Below are 23,539 nucleotides of genomic sequence, written 5' to 3' on the forward strand. Positions count from 1 at the left end.
GATGTTACAGGTGAGTTAGGTCGGTGGAAGGGACCTGGCAGTGTAGATACATACATTATTAGGTCAAACTAAGGCAGTTTCCATCAACCTACGTTTATAGTGTAGACCAGGCTTCAGTCTGTTCCTGAAATCACTCCACCAGCCACCCACCCACCACGCCACCCCCAACTCATCACTAGATATCAGGGGAGAGCTCATTCAGACCTGCCTTACAAATGCAAGGATTTTGAAAAATCTATGAGATTGCAAATGCTACTTCAAATGAATTCAGCACCCACCTTGTGTTACCAGTAGAGCTGGCTGGAAAATGTAATTTCCATCCCTTGGGATATTCCAATATTTAGACTTTTTTTTTCCTGAATTGGGAGAAAAAATTGAAATTTTGATAATTTTCAGAAAATGAAAAGTTCCAAAAAATTTTGATTCAGAAATATTGAAATGAAAATTGTTGACATTTTGGATAAAAATTAAATATTCTGACATCCCCAAACTGTGGAAACAAAATGTCAATTAGAAATAAAATCTTGAGTTTAGAACTGACACTTCCACTGACACTCTAATTCAAAATGATAATTTTGAAATATCACTTCAGAAAACTGAAACAAAAAATGTTTAAATCAATATTTTCCCATGAAAAAATCACCATTTTGATAAAACCACATTTTTGTCAGAAAATGTTTAATGAGCTCCAGTAACCAGATTGACTGATATAAGATTGTAATTTTTTCCCTCAAAAAACCATCCTTTCCCAAAGTCACATCCACATAATGTCTCAAGAGTCCACCAGATGCCATCATTTTAGATGGCTTCCCCCATTTTTAGAGCTGTATGGGGATATATTTGGGGTCCTGCTTTGATTTCAGTGTCACACATGATCAGCATTTCCCAGAATCTGCCAATTGACCCAAATTAGAATCTTTGTCATGTGACTGTTTCCATTCTTGACTCAAATATTGCAGTGTCTAGTCAAAAATGCATACAGGAGCTTCTAGGGCTGCTGAAGTGGAAGCTGATAGATCCAGTGTCTCTCGCGACGTTGGTGCTCGTGATGCAGTGTCATGCATGCACACATTGCTCATGCCAATGCTACTTGCACCCAGTCGTTTTGTATCCTCTCCTCTTTCTGGTGATGATACTGGTGGCACTGATGGTAAAGTAAACCAATGAAAATAAAAGAACATTTCAAGATCAATGGAGCAGAGAGACCCCCAATCTCCCTCCAGTCCAGGCAATGAGACAGGGAGCTCCTGCTTTGGAGAACTGGTTGGCAAAGAGCCCATCCTGGAGGTAAAGCAGGGAAGAGGAGTAAGACCAGGTTTTTTAAGTCCTTGCAGACAAGCTGAGCATTTTTTTCTTAGTCACAGTTGTTTAATGCAGTAATTCAAGTATGTGTCCAAACCAAGCTCTATAGTTAATGCCTGAGGCCTACTCAGTAATGCTTTAACCAATAAGATGAAAGATCCTTTTCTCTGAGCACATTGTGTAGGTGCAACATCCGTCGAACTAGCAGAGCGAGAACTTCCTTTGCGGTTTAAGCTGGAACATCGCAGAGCAAATAATTTTCCTCTCTCAGTTCATGCTGACCCACTGCCGCTCTCTGGCTCCACCGATGATTTTGAGACAGGATTAGACAAGTACACATCCTAAAGTTCTGTTCCAGGACTCCTGCTCACTGACCAGAAGACACCTCCACAGGTATCATCTCCGAGTGCTTGTGGGGTCTTTCATTGTTAGGGAATGTAACTGCTGTAGGATTTTTCTCTTCAGACTAACTCAGGAAGTGAGTGTTAATGGGCTATGTTTTCAAAAGTGCCTGAGAACCAGATTGAAATCAGTGGGATTTAGGAGCCTAAATAACTTTTTAAAATCTGGCCCTAAGTGACTTATGAACATAATTCTTGTTGGAAGTCAATGGGACTCTAGCAGGGACGGTCTGCCCCCTTTAAGGGCAGTAGGGACTAGAGGTCAGCAAACTCTTGTTCTTTGGTATGGCCCTTCAAGGTTTGGGGAGTTTGGATATACACAAGGGCCTAGGAAGTGTCAGAGGGAGATACTGGGAGGAAGGAAGCACTCCCGGGGAAATAGTTAGTGTTTGGGGAAATCCATTGTTCCTCTGTTCCTTTAAGGGCCCAGGAGCAGAAGCTTTGTAATGCAGTGTGGGGCAAAACTCCCCTCTCTCACAGCCAACCGGGAGCAGCCTTGGGAGGGAGGGCATCATATATACTGCCTGCTCCCTCATGAAAGGCAGACTCTAGCAGGAGGAGGACTGCTGCCTGCTGACCTCTCCAAGCCAGCAGGTGAAAGGACTCAGTAAAAATGGGCCAGCTGGGGAGAAACTGACTAAGAACTGCAGCTGGCCTGTATCAGAACCCAGCTCCAGGACAATAGCTGTGGAATCCTCATCTAAGGAGAGTGCGACTGTTTGAATTTTCACCAGGCTCCAGGAAGAAGGGCTGGGGTCTCCTGAACCTGGGGAGAGGACACTTCTCTGAATTAGTACCCAGGGCCAGAAGAAAGGTTAGACTCAAGGGGCTAAAGAAGAGGTTTTGTATTCTGTAGAAAAGGTTAATAAAGGAGACCCCACACAGGGGGTATCTGCTTGGATTACTTGAGTCTGAGAAAATGATTGCAGGCACCAAGAGAAAGCTGAGTAGCTCATCTGCAGAGCCATGCAGGACCAGAAGAGGACATGCTCAAGGGCAGTACACTGTTACAGGGACTTATGCTCCTAAATCTCTTGGTCTCTCTTGAAAATCCGAACCGTTATTTTTATTTAAAAGGATTCTCTTTATTTCTAACTTTTGTATTCCCCCCCCCACCCCCTTAATCTAAGCAGCACAAAAGTGGGTTTTGGATGTATGATGTATTGGTAGCTAATGGTTCTGGGTGTTTTTTGTTTTTTGCCATATCCACCATATCTACAAGACCACCAAAAATCAGGATATCAAGTTATTAGTAAAGTGTTTGGTACGCAGTCTGAAGAAATCTTGTTTTTAAAAAAATCATTCAAGTTAATTTAGAAATGATCATAAATCCATTGATCTAGAATTTGCTGAGGGGGCCATAAAAATAAGGCTTATTGAATCAGGGGTGGGTTTCTAGTGAAGTGCCGCTGAGAATCAATGATAGTTCCTCACTTATTCAAGGTCTGATGAAATCACCTGAAAGAAAATGCAAGCAATATATTAATAAAATTTCCATCTCATATTGAATTGGAAGGTATTTGGAGCCCTAGAGATGTCAGAGAAATAATGCAACAGAAGTTAGAGGGTAGAAATATGGACAGGATCCAACAAAATGAAACTGAGACAAATGAAACTGAGACAACATACATCTGAGAAGCTTATGTTAATAGCCCTAGATATGGACTCATTGGGAGGGGGGAGGGTTTCAGTGGAAGATCTTAAATTCTAACTTCCCTTGCTGTTCTGCTATTCTGTGAGGTTTTTGGTCTTCAAGGCATGATGCAAGGCTCATCATTTTATTACTGCAATTTCTTAAGGAGAGTCTTATCCAGGAATGGGGTTAGATGAGATGTTTTCAGCTTTTCTCCCTTTAATAGTACTATGATTCTTTAAATTAATTAGGATCCCTGCGTAAAATGTTCAAAACACTGAAATTGATTTTTCAATGGGCCATAAGTTTCTAAGTCATTAAAGAGCTTCCGAAAAGGGATTCGGGAAAGCACTTAAGCATGTGACATTCAGGCATTAAACCCACTGAGGTTCAGGAGTAAAAAGTAGACAGCATTATTTTAGTTACTAAAGTCAGCAGATGTGACTCAGCCTGTACATGCAAAATTCTCTCTTTAGGGAGAAAGTGTCATTTTTACACTGCAATTTGTCAGAATAGAGCGATACTCAAAGTTCTTCAGAATATGGTACCTTAACTTTGCATTTATATATTTTTCAGCATTTTTAAAACAAAGTTTTGCCTTTGTTTACAATTTCTTCTTGTCCTAATGTTTTTGTAAAATTTCCATCTTTTGATTTGTAATTTTGTAAGTTGTTTGGTTTTACTTAAGTTATTGAAATTCATGGACAACTTTAATTTCAGTTCAGTTAATTATTTTCTCTTGGAACATTAAACAGAGGTCAGACGTTTTAAAAGGTGATAAGAAACGCATCTCTCTGATGCCTGGCTTCTCTCAACCAACCTATTGTGGTATGAAATAGGTCTTGATATTATTTGTCTGCTCTGATGATCAATAAGTAGTCTGATTCTTGATGTAACTGGAGCTACACCAACATGAAACAGGTGTAACAAAGGGGAGAATCAGGCCCACAGATATGTTGTCAGCCACTTCCATCCACTAAATCAGAGTGTAAACATTATATCCTGTAGTCCACCAGAAATGAGTGAGCAGGAAACAAACTACACTGAACTGAAATTTCACACTCCTATTCAACAGAAAATGGGGCAAAGAGCTGAGAAGACCAAGAACAAAGGTACTGTACATAACAAGCTGCTAACTCTGTACATGCTGTTATTTTACTGTCCAGAGTCAAACCTCTTGGTCCAATAACTTTCCTTAACTTAACCCTGACATTACAACAAAAAAATCAATAATAATTAGGGATTTCAACTATCTCCATATTGACTGGGTACATAAGAATGGCCGTACTGGGTCAGACCAAAGGTCCATCTAGCCCAGTATCCTGTCTACCAACAGTGGCCAATACCAGGTGCCCCAGAGGGAGTGAACCTAACAGGTAATGATCAAGTGATCTCTCTCCTGCCATCCATCTCCACCCTCTGACAAACAGAGGCTAGGGATACCATTCCTTACCCATCCTGGCTAATAGCCATTAATGGACTCAATCTTTATGAATTTATCCAGTTCTCTTTTTAAACCCTGTTATAGTCCTGGCCTTCATAACCTCCTCAGGCAAGGAGTTCCATAAGTTGACTGAGCACTGCGTGAAGAAGAACTTCCTTTTATTTGTTTTAAACCTGCTGCCCATTAATTTCATTTGGTGGCCCCTAGTTCTTATATTAAGGCAACAAATAAATAACTTTTCCTTATTTACTTTCTCCACATCACTCATGATTTTATATACCTCTATCATATCCTCCTCTTTTCCAAGCTGAAAAGTCCTAGCCTCTTTAATCTCTCCTCATATGGGACCCGTTCCAAACCCCTAATCATTTTAGTTGCCCTTTTCTGAACCTTTGCTAGTGCCAGTATATCTTTTTTGAGATGAGGAGACCACAACTGTACGCAGTATTCAAGATGTGGGCATACCATGGATGTATATAAGGGCAATAATATATTCTCCATCTTATTCTCTATCCCCTTTTTAATGATTCCTAACATCCTGTTTGCTTTTTTGACCGCCGCTGCACACTGGGGTTATTTTTTCCAGTGTCCATTACTTTACATTTATCCACATTAAATTTCATTTGCCATTTTATTGCCCAATCACTTAGTTTTGTGAGATCTTTTTGAAGTTCTTCACAGTCTGCTTTGGTCTTAACTATCTTGACCAGTTTAGTATCATCTACAAACTCACTTTTTACCCCTTTCTCCAGATCATTTATAAATAAGTTGAATCTGATTGGTCCTAGGACTGACCCTTGGGGAACACCACTAGTTACCCTTCTCCATTCTGAGAATTTACCATTTATTCCTACCCTTTGTTCCCTATCTTTTAACCAGTTCTCAATCCATGAAAGGATCTTCCCTCTTATCCCATGACAACTTAATTTACGTACTTTGGTGAGGGACCTTGTCAAAGGCTTTCTGGAAATCTAAGTACACTATGTCCCCTGGATCCCCCTTGTCCACATGTTTGACCCCTTCAAAGAACTCTAATAGATTAGTAAGACATGATTTCCCTTTACAGAAACTATGTTGACTTTTGCCCAACAATTTATGTTCCTCTATGTGTCTGACAATTTTATTCTTTATTATTGTTTCAACTAATTTGCCCGGTATTGACGTTAGAATTTCCGGTCTGTAATTGCCGGGATCACCTCTAGAACCCTTTTTAAATATTGGCGTTACATTAGCTATCTTCCAGTCATTGGGTACAGAAGCTGATTTAAAGAACAGGTTACAAACCATAGTTAATAGTTCTGCAACTTCACATTTGAGTTCTTTCAGAACTCTTGGGTGAATGCCATCTGGTCCCAGTGACTTGTTACTGTTAAGTTTATCTATTAATTCCAAAACCTCCTCTAGTGACACCTGAGGAATTGTCACAGATTGAGATTTGTCACCTACAAAAGCCGGCTCAGGTCTGGGAATCTTCCTAACATCCTCAGCCATGAAGACTGAAGCAAAGAATTTGTTTAGTTTCTCCACAATGACTTTATCGTCTTTAAGTGCTCCTTCTGTATCTCGATTGTCCAGGGACCCCACTGGTTGTTTAGCAGGCTTCCTGCTTCTGATGTACTTAAAAAACATTTTATTACCTTTCGAGTTTTTGGCTATCCATTCTTCAAACTCCTCTTTGGCTTTTCTTATTACATTTTTACACTTAATTTGGCAGTGTTTATGCTCCTTTCTATTTACCTCACTAGGATTTGACTTCCACTTTTTAAAAGATGCCTTTTTATCTCTCACTGCTTCTTTTACATGGTTGTTAAGCCACAGTGGCTCTTTTTTAGTTCTTTTACTGTGTTTTTTAATTTGGGGTATACATTTAAGTTGGGCCTCTATTATGGTATCTTTGAAAAGCATCCATGCAGCTTGCAGGGATTTCACTCTAGTCACTGTACCTTTTAATTTCTGTTTAACTAACACCCTAAGTTTTGCATAGTTCCCCTTTCTGAAATTAAATGCCACAGTGTTGGGCTGTTGAGGTGTTCTTATATTATGGTCACTATTTCCAAGCGGTCCTGTTATAGTTACCTCTTGGACCAGCTCCTGCGCTCCACTCAGGACTAAATTGAGAGTTGCCTCTCCCCTTGTGTGTTCCCATACCAGCTGCTCCAAGAAGCAGTCTTTTAAAGTATCGAGAAATTTTGTTTCTGCATTTCATCCTGAGGTGACATGTTCCCAGTCAATATGGGGATAATTGAAATCCCCCACTATTATTGAGTTCTTAATTTTGATAGCCTCTCTAATCTCTCTTAGCATTTCATCGTCACTATCACTGTCCTGGTCAGGTGGTCAATAATAGATCCCTAATGTTATATTCTTATTAGAGCATGAAATTACTATCCATAGCGATTCTATGGAACATGTGGATTCACTTAAGATTTTTACTTCATTAGATTCTACATTTTCTTTCACATATAGTGCCACCCTCCCCCACCCCCCACACGACCTGTTCTGTCCTTCCGATATATTTTGTACCCCAGAATGATTGTGTCCCATTGAGTGTTCTCAGTCCACCAGATTTCTGTGATGCCTATTATATCAATATCCTCCTTTAACACGAGGCATTCTAGTTCATCCATCTTATTATTTAGACTTCTAGCACATACATATCACCACAGGACGGGTTGCAGAGATAAAGTTTCTTGACACCTTAAATGACTGCTTCTTGGAGCAGCTAGTCCTGGAGCCCACAAGAGGAGAGATAATTCTTGATTTAGTCCTAAGTGGAGCACAGTATCTGGTCCAAGAGGTGAATATAGCTGGACCACTTGGTATTAGTGACCATAATATAATTAATGTAACAACCCTGTGGTGGAGAAAACACCACAGTGGCCCAACACTGTGGCATTTAATTTCAGAATGGGGAACTACACAAAAATGATGAAATTAGTTAAACAGAAATTAAAAGGTACAGTGCAAAAAGTGAAATCCCTGCAAGCTGCATGGAAGCCTTTTAGACACCATAATAGAGGCTCAACTAAAAAGTATATATCCCAAATAAAAAAAATAATAGAGAACCAAAAAAGAGCCACAGTGGCTAAATAACAAAGTAGGAGAAGCAGTGAGAGGCAAAAAGGCATCCTTTAAAAAGTGGAAGTTAAATACTAGTGAGGAAAATAGGAAGGAGCATAACCTCTGCAAATGAAGTGTAAAAATATAATTAGGAAGGCCAAAAAAGAATTTGAAGAACAGCTAGCCAAAGACTCAAAAAGTTATAGCCAAAAAAAAAATTAAGTACATCAGAAGCAGGAAGCCTGCTAAACAATCAGTGGGGCCACTGAACAATCAAGATGCTAAAGGAGCATTCAAGGACGATAAGGTGATTGCGGAGAAATGAATTCTTTGCATCGGTCTTCATGGTTGAGGATTTGAGGGAGATTCCCAAACCTGAGCCATTCTTTTTAGGTAACAAATCTGAGGAACTGTCCCAGATTGAGGTGTCATTAGAGGAGGTTTTGGAACAAATTGATAAACTAAACAGCAGTAAGTGACCAGGACCAGATGGCATTCACCCAAGAGTTCTGAAAGAACTTGGAGTTGCAGTTAGCAAGAGATGTTAAGAGTAACAAGAAGGGTTTCTTCAGGTATGTTAGCAACAAGAAGAAAATCAAGGAAAGTGTGGGCCCCTTACTGAATGAGGGAGGCAACCTAGTGACCGAGGATGTGGAAAAAGCTAATGTACTCAATGATTTTTTTGCCTCTGTCTTCACGCACAAGGTCAGCTCCCAGATTGCTGCACTGGGCAGTACAGCATGGGGAGAAGGTGACCAACCCTCTGTGGAGAAAGAAGTGGTTCGGGACTATTTAGAAAAACTGGACGTGCACAAGTCCATGGGGCCGGATGCGCTGCATCCGAGGGTGCTAAAGGAGTTGGCGGGTGAGATTGCAGAGCCATTAGCCATTATTTTTGAAAGCTCATGACTGGAAAAAGGCTAATGTAGTGCCCATCTTTTTAAAAGGGAAGAAGGAGGATCCGGGGAACTACAGGCCAGTCAGCCTCACCTCAGTCCCTGGAAAAATCATGGAGCAGGTCCTCAAGGAATCAATTATGAAACATTTAGAGGAGAGGAAAGTGATCAGGAACAGTCAGCATGGATTCACAAAGGGGAAGTCGTGCCTGACTAACCTAATTGCCTTCTATGATGAGATAACTGGCTCTGTGGATGAGGGGAAAGCAGTGGATGTGTTATTCCTTGACTTTAGCAAAGCTTTTGATACGGTCTCCCACAGTATTCTTGCCGCCAAGTTAAAGAAATATGGGCTGGATGAATGGACTGTAAGGTGGATAGAAAGCTGGCTAGATTGTCGGGTTCAATGGGTAGTGATCAATGGCTTCATGTCTAGTTGGCAGCCGGTTTCAAGCGGAGTGCCCCAAGGGTCGGTCCTGGGGCTGGTTTTGTTTAATATCTTTATTAATGATCTGGAGGATGGTGTGGACTGCACTCTCAGCAAGTTTGCAGATGACACTAAACTAGGAGGCGTGGTAGATACACTAGAGGGTAGGGAATGGATACAGAGGGACCTAGACAAATTAGAGGATTGAGCCGAAAAAAACCTGATGAGGTTCAACAAGGACAAGTGCAGAGTCCTGCACTTAGGACGGAAGAATCCCATGCACTCTACAGACTAGGGACCGAATGGCTAGGTAGCAGTTCTGCAGAAAAGGACCTAGGGGTCACAGTGGACGAGAAGCTGGATATGAGTCAACAGTGTGCTCTTGTTGCCAAGAAGGCTAACGGCATTTTGGGCTGTATAAGTAGGGGCATTGCCAGCAGATCGAGGAACGTGATCATTCCCCTTTATTCGACATTGGTGAGGCCTCATCTGGAATACTGTGTCCAGTTTTGGTCCCCACACTACAAGAAGGATGTGGAAAAATTGGAAAGAGTCCAGCGGAGGGCAACAAAAATGATTAGGGGTCTGGAGCACATGACTTATGAGGAGAGGCTGAGGGAACTGGGATTGTTTAGTCTCCAGAAGAGAAGAATGAGGGGGGATTTGATAGCAGCCTTCAACTACCTGAAGGGGGGTTCCAAAAAGGATGGAGCTCGGCTGTTCTCAGTGGTGGCAGATGACAGAACAAGGAGCAATGGTCTCAAGTTGCAGTGGGGGAGGTCCAGGTTGGATATCAGGAAAAACTATTTCACTAGGAGGGTGGTGAAACACTGGAATGCGTTACCTAGGGAGGTGGTGGAGTCTCCTTCCTTGGAGATTTTTAAGGCCCGGCTTGACAAAGCCCTGGCTGGGATGATTTAACTGGGAATTGGTCCTGCTTTGAGCAGGGGGTTGGACTAGATTACCTCTTGAGGTCCCTTCCAACTCTGATATTCTATGATTCTATGATTCTATGAACTCAACTGTGAAATTGCACGACTACTAACTGTAGTCTATAACCTATCATTTAAATCAGCTTCTGTACCAAATGACTGGAGGATAGCTAATGTGATGCCAATTTTTAAAAAGGGCTCCAGAGGTGACCCCGGCAATTAAAGGCCAGTAAGCCTGACTTCAGTACCGGGCAAACTGGTTGAAACTATAATAAAGAATAGAATTGTCAGACACATAAATGAATATAATTTGTTGGGGAAGAGTCAACATGGTTTTTGTAACCTCACCAATCTACTAGAATTCTTTGAGGGGGTCAACAAGCATGTGGACAAGGGGGATCCAGTGGATATAGTGTACTTAGATTTTCAGAAAGTCTTTGACAAGGTCCCTTACCAGTGGCTCTTAAGCAAAGTCAGCAGTCATGGGATAGAGTGCAGACTGCAAAGAGCTACAAAAGGATCTCACAGAACTGGATGAGTGGACAACAAAATGGCAGGTGACATTCAATGTTGATAAATGCAAAGTAATGCACATTGGAAAACGTAATCCCAACTATACATATAAAATGATGGGGTCTACATTAGCTTTTATCACTCAAGAAAGAGATCTTGGAGTCATTTTGGATAGTCCTCTGAAAACATCCACTCAATGTGCAGTGGCAGTCAAAAAAGCAAACAGAATGTTGGGAATCATTAAGAAAGGGATAGATAATAAGACAGAAAATATCCCATATTGCCTCCAAAGAAATCCATGGTACACTCACATCTTGAATACTGCGTGCAGATGTGGTCACCACATCTCAAAAAATGATATACTGGAATTGGAAAAGGTTCAGAAAAGGGCAACAAAAATGATTAGTAGTATGGAATGGCTGCCATATTAGGAGAGATTAATGAGACTGGGACTTTTCAGCTTGGAAAAAAAGACGACTAAGGGGATATGACAGAGGTCTATAAAGTCAGGACTGGTGTGGAGAAAATAAATAAGGAAGTGTTATTTACTCCTTCTCATAACACAAGAACTAGTGTCACCAAATGAAATTAATAGGCAGCAGGTTTAAAACAAACAAAAGGAAGTATTTTTTCACACAACACACAGTCAACCTGTGGAACTCCTTTTCAGAGGATGTTGTGAAGGCCAAGACTATAACAGGGTTCAAAAAAGAACTAGATAAATTCATGGAGTATAGGTCCATCAATGGCTATTAGCCAGGATGGACAGGGATGGTGTCCCTAGCCTCTGTTTGCCAGAAGCTGGGAATGAGCGACAGGGGTTGGATCACTTGATGATTCCCTGTTCTGTTCATTCCTTCTGGGGCACATGGCATTGGCCACTGTCAGAAGACAGGATACTGGGCTAGATGGACCTCTGGCCTGACCCAGTATGGTCGTTCTTATGTTCTTGATATTACATGTCAGCATTCAGAAAGTTTGATGTATTTTCCTCTGATGTACCTGCCAATGGCATGTTACTGGAAGCTGATCATAGCCCAGCATGCAAAATGCATGAACTAGTCATGCATAGGAGGGAGAGGTCACAGACTCGGAAGCTAACAAAGATGTCTGTCTGCTCTAGTCATGCTCATTGGCTGCCTGGCTAAGTATCCCACCAGTCAGCTATTACTGGTCTGGATTAACTTGTTTTCTTTCTTTTCTCTGTAAAAGCCCTCATGTTACCGGTCCAACCACCAACTGTCTGTGGTCAGGAAAAAGCTTCCACATTGGGCAGGCTATTCTATAACTATCCATTATGTTAAATTCTCCTCTGAAGTAATCTGTTATTGATCACCATCGGAGACAGTGTTCACTTTGCCTGTCTTGATCCCTTCTCCTTTCTGTTAGATTCTCCCTCTTCATAACCACAGTGGAGGCTCATTGCACTGCCTCTTGGGATCTTGTGCCTGCCTTTGCTGGTAACTCTGGGGATATTGAGTGCTCGGGTGCGATACAGTAAATTGCAGTGTACACAAGGGGTTCCACAGTTGTGCATACTTTTATCTGTGTAACTTTGGAAATATACAGTAAAAATTGTGAGAGAAATTAGGATCTTCATCTTTTTTCCCCAACCAGTTTTTTTCACTCTTTTCTACCCTCTTTTTTACTTCTGCCTCCCCACCACCCAATCAGGGAAATTAAACATAAAAATTATGTTAATATAATGTTAAAGTTAAAAGTTTAATTACTGAAAAGTTACGGCAGGGAAAAGTTCACTCATTGCACATACTGTATAGGGCACAACACTATGGTGAGTTTGGGTTACTTTGCATCAAACAAGTGCAAATCAACCCCAAACCCAATAGATACAGATCCTGGCAGATTCCCTTGCATAATTGGATTCCCAGGTGGTGGTGTAGAAATTCTAGTGGCTCCTATTCCATCCACATCCTGGCTCCAGTAGTGTGGGCATAGCTGGGACATCTCTATAACCCAATGGCAGATGGCAAAAATTAGAGGCAGCCTGCTCTTATTTATGTTGGGGACCAGCCCTGTGCCCTGACAGCCCCATGACCAGAGAAGTAAAAAAAGTTTTTAAACCATCTTTACAGAATCTGTGCTGAGAGGTCTTCAGGTACAGTTCAGGAATTTGGTCATTGAATATTTGGATTACGAGTCATGCAGGTAGATTTTTATCTTATTAAAAAGTAGTTGCAACGTCAGTGAATCAGCAGAAGTAGGTGAATCTTAACTTCCTTGTTTCCAAAATTTTGAGGGGCAGATCTTCAGGTGGTGTAAAATGTAATAGCTCCAAGGTATTTAAATTTCTAACTTTAAACATTAACATTAAATTAATATAAGCCTTTGCATTTCATAAAAGCTTTTATTTTTCCCAAGCAAATTTAATATAAGCAGGTATAATTGAAATATACAGGAAGGCTGTAATAGAGGAATAAATGTGCTTTTCCTGTTCTTTATTAAATAAAATTATGCATATTTCTATCTTCCTAACCGTGCAGAAATCTCTCATGGTACTGTAGCAGCTGGGGCATCTCTTGCTCTGGATTTTTTTGTTCACCTTTGATTCATTTCACTACAATCTCAGCATAACAGGAGAAATTGCATGGTTACTGCATATTCGAGTAATTTCAATGGGATTTCTATTTTACCAAAAGAACAAAAAATAATGGAAGAATTTCAGACCTTGTCTGAAGACACATCTAAATTCCAGTTGTGTATTCCAAACAGCTGTGAAACTTGAACTGTCCTTTCTGAATAACCACCCTCCCCAGAAATATTGGTGTAAAATATCTGTTTGACCTATTCAGATGATCATTAAAATGTCAGCAAACTCACTCCTGCTGTAGAATTGAAGGGGGAATGTTATGGCCCTCATAGCTCTGGGAATAACTGACAATTCATTCACCCAAATGAGGTGTAGTGAAAGGAGAAGGTAAAAAGGATCAACTCAATATCTCCAGTGAAAGAAAAATAATTGCATACTGTCAATGCCTGTTATTTTGGGGCAGTTAGTTAAGCCTGATGGAGCCTAGATACAGTGAATTCCTCTGTGACACTGGATTCCTTGAATGTCTTTTTGTTTATTGCCTGCCTTTCCTTTCTGTTAGATTTTCCTTCTCCATCTTCCCCATGGCGATATGTTGCAGTGATTCTGGGGATCCTCTGTGTAGTATTGTTGGGAGCTGTGGGGTTCCAGAGTGTCAAACGTAAGTATTTTCAGGAAAGGCAAAGAAAAGATTCCAGAGTCTCAGTAATTTCAGCAAAGAGGTCAGTGTTACTGACAAATTTCAGGTGACTTGAGTGATCTCCGATCAGCTCAATTTCTTTTTCTACCAATACCACTTTTATGAAAGTCTTCCCCAGGCAAATATCTTGCAGGTTTCAGGGTGGCTTGGATGTGGTCTAAAGCCACTATCAAATGGCATGATCATGAGCAATACATTAATAAAATCAATCTATAAAATGTATTTCCTGTTGAAGGAGACAACTGCAGCCTTTGCCCAGAAAACTGGATACAGCATGAGGAGGACTGTTACCATTTTTCTACTGAATGGAGAACTTGGCAAGAGAGTAAAGATTATTGCTCTTCTCAGGGCTCCAGACTTTTGAAGATACACAGCAAGAAAAAACAGGTAGAATTCAATTGTGGGGACTTTTCAGACTACAAACAGCAGATTAGTCAGAGACCAGGAGAACAATATTTGATTTCATGTCTGTAGTGTTGCATGGAAGAACCTGGTTTGACTCCATTCTAACATCTCAATTTCCAGGTTGCGCGGGTCTGGGAACACTGCAATTACAGTTCAGCTGATGCTTAGAAAAGCAGGTCCTCACATATCTCTGTCTGCAATGACTGTCATCAAGTATAAAGAGGCACTGTTTGCACCCTTCCCCCCTTCTCCCCCCCCCCCCCCCGAGAGGCCCACTTACTCAGAAAGAGCAGACGATAAAATGATAGAGTAAAAGGTCCAAATACTGATGTGAGACTAAGACCATTTTTGATTGTACCCATACAGGATTTCATAAAGCCTCTAGCATTTTCTTATCACTGGATCGGATTATTCCGTAATGGGATCAACGAATCCTGGGTTTGGGAGGATGGCACATCTCTAACCCTTAACCTGTAAGTAATTGGCATGCACAGTTAGGGGCATTAATAACAACTTCTGACTTTGCCATGTGACTTACATAGTCAACAGTACATGTATGTTTCATTTTCAGGTTTGCAGAACATCCAGATTTTAATAGCGGTGACTGTGCTGCTTTCAGAATTGGAGAAGCCCACTCCTATGGCTGTGAACAATCAAAACCCTATATCTGTGAGCAGAGGGCTGCTTAGATGAAGCCTGTTATAGCAGCATAAGAAAGACTGGAGAAAGACACTGAGGCTTCTTCAGTGGCCTTCAGTGCCTCACTGAGGCACAAAAATTCATGGAGCTCCTGGTAACTGGAGCTTTTATGCTGCCCTTTAACAAGCTGCGGCATGTGCTCTCCTCCTTGGCTGACCATGGACCTGTTTCCTCCCCACCCCTTTTGAGGTGATTAGTGCAGCTAGTTGCTTGCAAGGAAGAGCAAGAACTACAATGGCCATTGCTTGCATGCACCCTTCCCTGCCTTCACGCTCATGCAGAAACTGATAAAAAATCTTGTCCATAATAAATCATCTCCATTTTCTGACAGATTTTCTTCCCAGCTGAAAATTCCCAGCTGAAAATTAGTAATTGTATATATATGGTTCTTGTTACCTAGAGATGTGCATAGAAGTCACCATTTTGTGGGCCGGTCTTACTAGTCCTGATTAAACTGATCATATTTTTGTTGTTTAAAAAAGTGTCCTAGTTTTCTATTATAATGCTGTCATAAAGTGGGACACGGTGTGGGGAGGAGCATATATAAGACAGTCTGAGGGGGGGGAAAAAAAAGAGGATGAAATTAGTTATCTTCCTCCAGCAAACTAAATCCAACTAGTTGCAAGATTCCATAACTTCCTCTGGAGATAAGCAGAGATAAGCTTGACATGAACTTTGAACTACTTTTTATTTTTATATTTAAGGAAAAACTTCAGTGATTGGTTATAACAACTTAGGGCCACATAATCTCTTCTGTGCTAGAGAAGTGCAAAAAGAGTCTAAAATTTACTACAAAATTGAGCTTTGTAAGTTAATAAATATACATAGCAGAATCTACAGTAAAGGGTCACGATGTACAGAAATACATAGCAATTTCTTCAAGATCTTTGTGTCACTGTTCAGAGCAACTGGACCTGTATACCTCCTCTATGGTTCAGCAAGGGCACCCACTCTAAACTCCTGGCTCCTCAGCCATCACCTCTCTTGGATGGAGATGTGCATCTTTTTCCCTCCTGACTGGAATATTTCTGGATTGCACAGTTCTGTGCATATACTGCAACCTCCCCAGCAAAGTCAGACTGCCTAAGCCAGCCTGCTTTACTTTTATCCTCAGAGACAGTAAACAGTCTAATTGCCCACAGTTAAGTTACCACACAGCTCTTTCTAAGCAAACACATTCTTAAGGTGAAAGCATTTCAGAGAAAACATTAAAAACAATAAAAGAACCTATATGCTTGCTAATAAGCTTACCAGCTATTACCCCCAACTCCAACAAGGGTCTCTGGCCAGTGAACAGTTCTTTAAACACTACACAGAGGTTTCTCCTGTGGTCACAAGGTCATCACAATTTTTGCTCAGAACTAGCCCACCCAGTCTTATGGGGCCTCAGTAGGCCAAAGTCCTTCCAGCCTTTCCCTAAGGATTGGGGCATCCCTTGAACTGAATTCCCTGTCTGCTTCCTAGAGTGAAAGAAAACTTTAAGTCAGTTTAAAGTGAGACTATTTATTTAAAAGTCCTTTCTTTGTCGATTGGTCCCCGGAAATAGTTTAAATCAGTATTTGCTAGACTATCCAGGTGGTGGTATCTCTCTGGAGGTGCTACAACCTCGGTAAATCTGTTTAATTATCTCCCACTGTTCTTAGTTCCCGGAAGCTGTGGTCCCACTCCTCCATGGAATTACATACAATCCCTCATCCACAATGGCAAACTTAGTTCAATAAGGTTTGTCCAGGATATTGTTATCTCTCTCACACTTTGCATTCAAAGATGCATTTGAAAATGTCTGCTGAATCCTTATCTACCCACAGAAACATTCTTATTTTCCTAGACTAAGGTGCAGTTTTTTGCCTATAACAAATTACTACTATCACATAAAACTCTTAATTGGAAGGTCCTGATATGTTCCATCTTCTGCAATGACTCTTTCAGAGCCTGATCCAAACCCCATTGAAGTCAATGGGAGTCATGGATCAGACCCTCAAACAGCACAATCATTAAAAATAGAGGTGGATGAAATTTTTAAAGATTCACAACTTTCTTTTTTTCCCCTTGTCCTTGCAAATGTCAATGAAAAAACAAGTTAGATTTTTTGACATTCTCAAGAAAAATTTATCCTATTTTTTCAACCAGCTCTATAGCTGATTGAAACATTTTGAAATTGAAAATGCTGATGTTTTTGTAAAAATTTCATATTTTAATTAAAAATTTGGATAATTTTTTGTGAAAATGTTGACCTATGTTATAATTATCTCTAACTTAATTTTGTCATTCACTTCAGTCCATTAATGTAGCTTGGCTGTCAGATCCCAAGGGGAAATTCCAGGACTGGTAGTTTAAAAAAAGGCATATTTGTACTTGTAGATAGAGCAAATTTGCTCTGAAATCACACAGACACAATAAATATGGGACTCCACAATGACATTGGTGCTATCATTTTTAAGAGCAAAACAGCATTTGAATTAAGTGTATTTATCATTTGCACCAGCAGTCTCTGTATTTTTTCATCCTAGCCTGAAATGCCAAAATAATACAAGAGACAGATAGTTCCTGGAGTGTTTCCAGCCCAACCAGAAGCAGAAAGCACTGGAAATCTAATGTTGAAAGCCCGCTTTCTCACAAGATTTGCAGACATGAAAAGTTCAACTTTTTCCTGCTTATCCAAACTAAGCCTTCAATCCTTTTCTCATATATCACTAACTATAAGCAGTAACATAAACATCAGCCAAAATAATCTATATATATTGTAATGGATTCAGTTCTCTCCCAAGCTGGTAATAAGCAGATACATTTTACTCAGAGCTGGTTGGAGAAACTTTCACAGAACCATATTCTGTTAGAATAGAGACATAATCTAAATGCATATCCCCAATATTTGTTTTTAAGGAAAAAAAAACCAGAAGACCCAAAACATGTCACCATGGCTAAATAGAGTAAAAGAAGCTGTTGGAGACAAAAAGACATTCTTTAAAAACTAGAAATCAAATCCTACTGAGGAAAATTGAAAGGAACATAAACTCTGGCAAGCCAAGTATAAATGTATAATTAGGCAGGCCAAAAAAGAATACTAAACTAGAAGCCTAATTTCAGTACCAGGCAAATTGGTTCAAACTATAGTAAAGAATAGAATTATCAGACACATAGATGAACAAGATTTGTTGGGGAAGAGTCAACATGGCCTTTGTAGTAAGGGGAAATCATGCCTCACCCATCTATTAGAATTCTTTGAGGGGGTCAACAAACATGTGGACAAGGGTGATCCAGTGAATACAGTGTACTTGGACTTTCAGAAAGCCTTTCACCAAAGGCTCTTAAGCAAAGTAAGGAGTCATGGGATAAGAGGGAAGGTCCTTTCATAGATCAGTAACTGGTTAAAAGATAGGAAACAAAGGGTAGGGATAAATGGTCAGTTTTCACAGTGGAGAGAGATGAACAGCAGGATTTGTACTGTGACCAGAGCTGTTCACCATATTCATAAATGATCTGGTAAAGGGGGTAAACAGTGAGGTGGCAAAGTTTGCAGATGATACAAAATTACTCAAGATAGTTAAGTCCAGCTGACTGTGAAGAGTCACAAAGGGATCGCATAATACTGGGTCACTGGGCAACAAAATGGCAGAAGAAATTGAAGGTTGATAAATGCAAAATAATGCACATTGGAAAGCATAATCCCAACTATCCATGCAAAATGATGGGGTATAAATTAGCTGTTACCGCTCCAAAAAAAAATCTTAGAGTCACCATGGCTAGTTCTCTGAAAAAAGTCTGCCCAGTGTTCAACAGCAGTCAAAAAAAGCTAACAGGACATTGCGAAAGGAATAGATAATAAAAAGAACCTATCATAATGCCACTATGTAAATCCATAGTATGACACTCCTGATGTGGTGTATCAACCCCACACTGGTGAGGTGAGTGTTAAGGAGCTGCTCTGGATGCAGGAAGGCAAGAGTGACCACAAACCCCGCCAAACGTCACCTGGGATAAAGAGAGGTAATGTACCTTGGGTACACTGTGGAGTAGGGACAACTACGTTCCCTTGTTAACAAGGTTCAAGCCTTAAGCAACTGCCCAGTCCCCCCAACAAGAAACAAGTACAGCAGTTTCCCAGACTGGTGGTCTATTTTAGGCTTTTTGTGCCATTTTTTGCCACAATAACTGCCCCCCTCTCAGACCTTGTAAAAAAGTACCAGGCTGAGGAAAATGCAATGGTCGGAGGACTGTGAAAGAGCTTTCCAGGCCTTGAAGGACTGACTAAATCGGGGGCCTATTCTCTTCCATCCTGTAGCCTTTTATTCTATTTAATGTTAATCATACTTCAGTGGGTTCGCCTCTGGCGGCTACAGTCTCAAGTTCAACAGAGTTATCTCTGTTCGTTCTCCATCTGGAGTTCATAGGAACACATGAAACCATAGGCAAATAGCACATACAATTACAAGAGCATCTATATTTTAGTAGTTTTATTAAAATTACCTACAAAGCTATAAATGTCACAGCATATACAATTCCTAAAGATAAGTATAATGTACCAGTTATACCTAGAGACATTCTCATATCCTCCTAGATGGTGTTAGAGTCTGTTGGCCCTCTTATGGATTGATCATCAATATGGGAGTGGTTCCTGCTGGAGTTTCCCATAGGAAGCTCAATTTTCCTGCTCTGGGCACCCTTTCTTATACCGTGAGTTTGTCTATACCTACATTCTGCACATGTACATGAAAGTGTCAACCCTCCCTTTCTTGTTGTTCTGTGTCCCCTGGAAACACAAGGGACCCCGAATTCTATAGGTTGGGTAGATTCTTGTTAATATTGACATACTACCTTTATCTTGCGGTTAAGGCATGTGTTAGAGACAATATTTCTGGTTACAGCATTTTATAATTTAAATTTAATCTTCCCAACTATACTTTTGCAATATTACCGATTAGTACCTCTTTCCCATAATCTTTCAGGTTATTTCTCAGTCATTGACTTGCACCATTATTTCTTGTCTCCAAGGCCTAAATTGCTAAGCTAAAGTCTTGCAGGCCTCAGCCCACAGGTTCTTGCATTTCAGCTTGTCTTACTTATGTCTACTACATAGTTCCTCTAAATGCTGATCAACCTTATACTTTGATAATCCTACAAATCAACTCTGATTAATATACAGTGAATATATGTAATATAACATATAGATTAATCATAACATCACATGAAAGTGGATACTAAACTAAAATCATTGGCTACAATCCCAATTTTGCAAGGCAGTTCATCCTCCTGACAGATAGCTCCAAGGTGGGCCTTGGGGCTGTAGTGTCCCAGGCTGTGGATGGCAAGGAACATCCAGTGCTGTATTTGAGCAGGAAGCTGTTCTGCCAGGAATACGAATACTCTACCATTGAGAATGAGGCATTGGCTGTGAAGTGGGCAGTCGAGGCCTTGCATTACTATCTGAAACCTCTTTCAGCTTATCATGAACCACACACACACCCTTCTCTGGTTCAATTCAATAAAAAACACCAATGCCCGGATCATGCGTACCTCTCCCTGCAACCGTATGACTTTCAGGTACTTCACCAGCCAGGGTAGGCGCATGTCAATGCCAATTTCTTCTCACAAGCATTAGGGGGAGTCTAGAGGATGGACCACTACCTGATCAGAGCCTGAGCGGGAGGGAGAGTGATGGGATGTGCCAACCCCACACTGGTGAGGCGACGGTTAAGTAGCTGCTGGGGATGCAGGAAGCCACGCCCCATTTGCTTCTGCTCCCAGTGATGGGAGCATTCAAAAGGCTGAGTTCAGTCAGGGCTGGCCAAGCAGGAGAGCAGTTGGGTGCAGCAGCCTTCTGCCAAGGGATGTACAAGACAGAAAATGAAGATAGTCCATGCACCAAACAGTACACAATTTAATAAACAGAAGCAGGGAAGTAGGCATTCACTCAGAAGCCCCAAAGAAGGAAGAATTTAAAATATTTTTTAAAGTTTAGTTTGGTTCACTTTTGGAGCTGTCACAGAAGTCAGAGGAGGCGCTTAAATGCAAGAAGGATGGTAGCTTGTTGGACCAGGATGGAGGTGTTCCTTTCATACAACACAGCATGGGGAAAAAAGTCACAGAAACAGAAGTGGGACAATGAAATGAACATGGCATTGAGATTGGAATTGGTGGCTGCATGGGGTGGGAAAGCGATGTAGTAAGAGATGAAAGGAAGGAAGTAGGCTGGAGTGAGATTGTGAAAGATCTTGAAGGTGACAAAATGAGGTTTAAACTTCTAGAAGGATGTTTCCGGACCTAAATGTGTAACTAAGGGTTTGGCTACTCTTGCAAGTTAGAGTGCATTAAAGCAGCCCAGGGCGCCCTAACTCCTGAGGTGTCCACATTGGCAAGGCATGTAGAGCGCCTAGACTCTGCAGCTGGAACGCCTCCTGGAAATCCACCTCCATAAAGCTTGCTGTGCCGGCATCAGTGTGGATGAGGTGTTGCATTACTGCGCTGTGACTGGCCTCTGGAAACATCCCATAATTCCCTGCAGTCAAGTGGGCACTCTTCTCATTGTTTTGAAATTGGCTGCAGGCATGTGGATATCCCCTTTCAAAGCTCTGTTTCTGACAGATGGCATGCTTAGCTGCTCCGGGACAAAACAAACCATTAGTGTGGAATGCTGCTGTTCTGAGTGTGTGTGAGAGAGGGCTGCGGGGGGGGGGGGGGGGCTGCTGCTGTCTGAACTTACAAGACAGCATGCTAACACACTCTCAGCCCCCCAAAATACACTGTCTCTCCCCCCACATACACACAACACTGTCACACTCCACCACCACCCATTTGAAAAGCACGTTGCAGCCACTTGCATACTAGGATAGCTACCACAATGCACTGCTCTTTGTGGCATTGCAAGAGCTGCTAATATGACCATGCCAGTGCGCTGGCAGTTGACAGTGTAAACACACGGCAGCGTTTTCCCTGCTGCGGTCTCTGAAGGCTAGTTTAACTCCCAGTGCTGTACATCTGCAAGTGTAGCCAAGCCCTAAGACCTGATGGAATCATCCTCCAGCACTGGAAATCCACAGCAACATATCCAGGAACTCCCCCAAAGAATAGCATGCTTACTCCTAAGACCATGCTGGTATGACAAAGTGCACTGACACAGCTGTGTACATGTGTGTGTGATGAGGGGAGCTTCAAGATGTGACACTCTGCACCCCAGGGGAGCACCCTGTAACCCCCATACTCATCATTTGTATATAATTGTGATATTGCATATAAAGCATTCCATGTAAGGTATCAGGGGAAAGGTTATGATATGCTGAAACCCACTGTTCATCTAAATATGTGTATCATTAATGCATATGAAGTTATGAGAATTGTGTTGTATGGTTTTCACTAAAATATGCTGTGGGTTTGGGAAGTGCCCAGATACTAGCTCTCCAGAGACAATGACAAGGGAGGTAAGCAATGCCTGGGTGGGTGCTGGACAGACATCACCAGCCATTGTCCAGCAGAGGAGTTACAGTTCATTGACTCACTCACAGGAGACACACTGAGGTATTGCTTCACCTTGTGACTCAGCAACGCCCACCAGACATGCCTGGACTTGTGTTCTCCAAGCACATGGACTAAGGATATAAAACAGAACACAATGACCACATGCTTGGCCTTTTCTCCTCCCCTCCCCCCCACGCTGCAATCAATAAGGACACTCAGAAGACTGAAGACCCCAACAGAGTGGACTGGCCAAGGTTTCAAGGGTGAAACCTGTGTACTACGAACTGCAATATCCACTGGCGTGAGAAAAACTGCTTAATATAGATGTTACCCAGTCTAATAGGGTTGAGAGTTTAGACTGCGTGCTTATATGATGATATATATATGCTTATATTTTATTTTATTTTGGTAACTAACTCATTATCATCAGCACAATTTTTCCCTCACTTACATGGACAAGCGATTTTTTCAGTTTTTAAAATAACTTTTATTTGCTCCACTGCAATGATCCTAGTATTAACAACACTGATTTTGCCATGTGACTGGCTTGAATGTGCATCTTTCCATCCCAGAGTGACAGTAGATAGAGTTTGCTTCAGTCAGGGCTGTGCAATGCTGAGATTTGGAAAAACTCTCACCTACAATTGTGGTGACCCAAACTGCTGGAGGTGTGAAAAGAACACTCTTTTGCCAAAACCTGGTGCATGTAGAAATCATGACATTTTCATTCCAGGTCATCCTGTATATAAAGAAGATAAATGTGTGTGGGTATTTTGAATTTCTCTGCTGCAATCACACAAAGTGTCAATGAGTCTGTGCAAAAGGACATGGATGGTACTCAACCAATCACAATATTTCAGAACAATCACCAGCCAGTCAGAGTACAACCTCCAGCCCAGTTATTGTGATTTCCATTCATAATTATGGAGGAAGCTGAACTCTGCCAAATTATTACCCACCTTTGGCAATCTCTGCAAGACTATCAGATGAAAGTCACTACGTAAATGCAAAACATTATTATGCAAAAAGTAAAAGCAAAAAGCCTGCGCTTGCAGAACTTTAGTCACATGAAAAATCCTTCCTCACAACAATAGGCCCATTGACTTACTCACATGACTAAGTATTGA

At 41.2% G+C, this 23,539-nt stretch overlaps 1 protein-coding gene across 3 annotated transcripts; it reads left to right on the forward strand.

The window, feature by feature from the left end:
* The first annotated feature begins 1,236 nt into the window (after nt 1-1,236).
* LOC135976457 (NKG2-D type II integral membrane protein-like) lies at nt 1,237-15,413 on the forward strand. Of its 3 annotated transcripts, none has more exons than XM_065572039.1 (6): nt 1,237-1,695; nt 4,345-4,448; nt 13,719-13,817; nt 14,092-14,243; nt 14,628-14,734; nt 14,833-15,413. In XM_065572039.1, exons 2-6 carry the CDS (start codon nt 4,355-4,357, stop codon nt 14,948-14,950), a joined length of 570 nt encoding a protein of 189 aa, XP_065428111.1. In that variant the 5' UTR covers nt 1,237-1,695; nt 4,345-4,354; the 3' UTR covers nt 14,951-15,413. The 3 variants fall into 3 exon arrangements, with proteins under 3 accessions (XP_065428111.1, XP_065428107.1, XP_065428113.1); XM_065572035.1 differs by lacking the exon at nt 1,237-1,695 and adding an exon at nt 2,264-2,517; XM_065572041.1 differs by lacking the exon at nt 1,237-1,695 and adding an exon at nt 2,264-2,517 and having other exon boundaries at nt 4,412-4,448.
* Nucleotides 15,414-23,539: the final 8,126 nt, after the last annotated feature.

The sequence above is a fragment of the Chrysemys picta genome, chromosome 1, assembly GCF_011386835.1.
Source record: "Chrysemys picta bellii isolate R12L10 chromosome 1, ASM1138683v2, whole genome shotgun sequence".
In the NCBI taxonomy this organism is placed as follows: domain Eukaryota; kingdom Metazoa; phylum Chordata; order Testudines; family Emydidae; genus Chrysemys; species Chrysemys picta.

What these genes read in the sequence shown, in the direction of transcription:
- LOC135976457 (XM_065572039.1), top strand. Translation starts at nt 4,355, where the DNA reads ATGAGTGAGCAGGAAACAAACTACACTGAACTGAAATTTCACACTCCT. An exon ending in TGAGAAGACCAAGAACAAAG is followed by an intron (nt 4,449 to 13,718) that starts GTACTGTACATA and finishes CCTTTCTGTTAG; the next exon opens with ATTTTCCTTCTCCATCTTCC. An exon ending in GGGGTTCCAGAGTGTCAAAC is followed by an intron (nt 13,818 to 14,091) that starts GTAAGTATTTTC and finishes TTCCTGTTGAAG; the next exon opens with GAGACAACTGCAGCCTTTGC.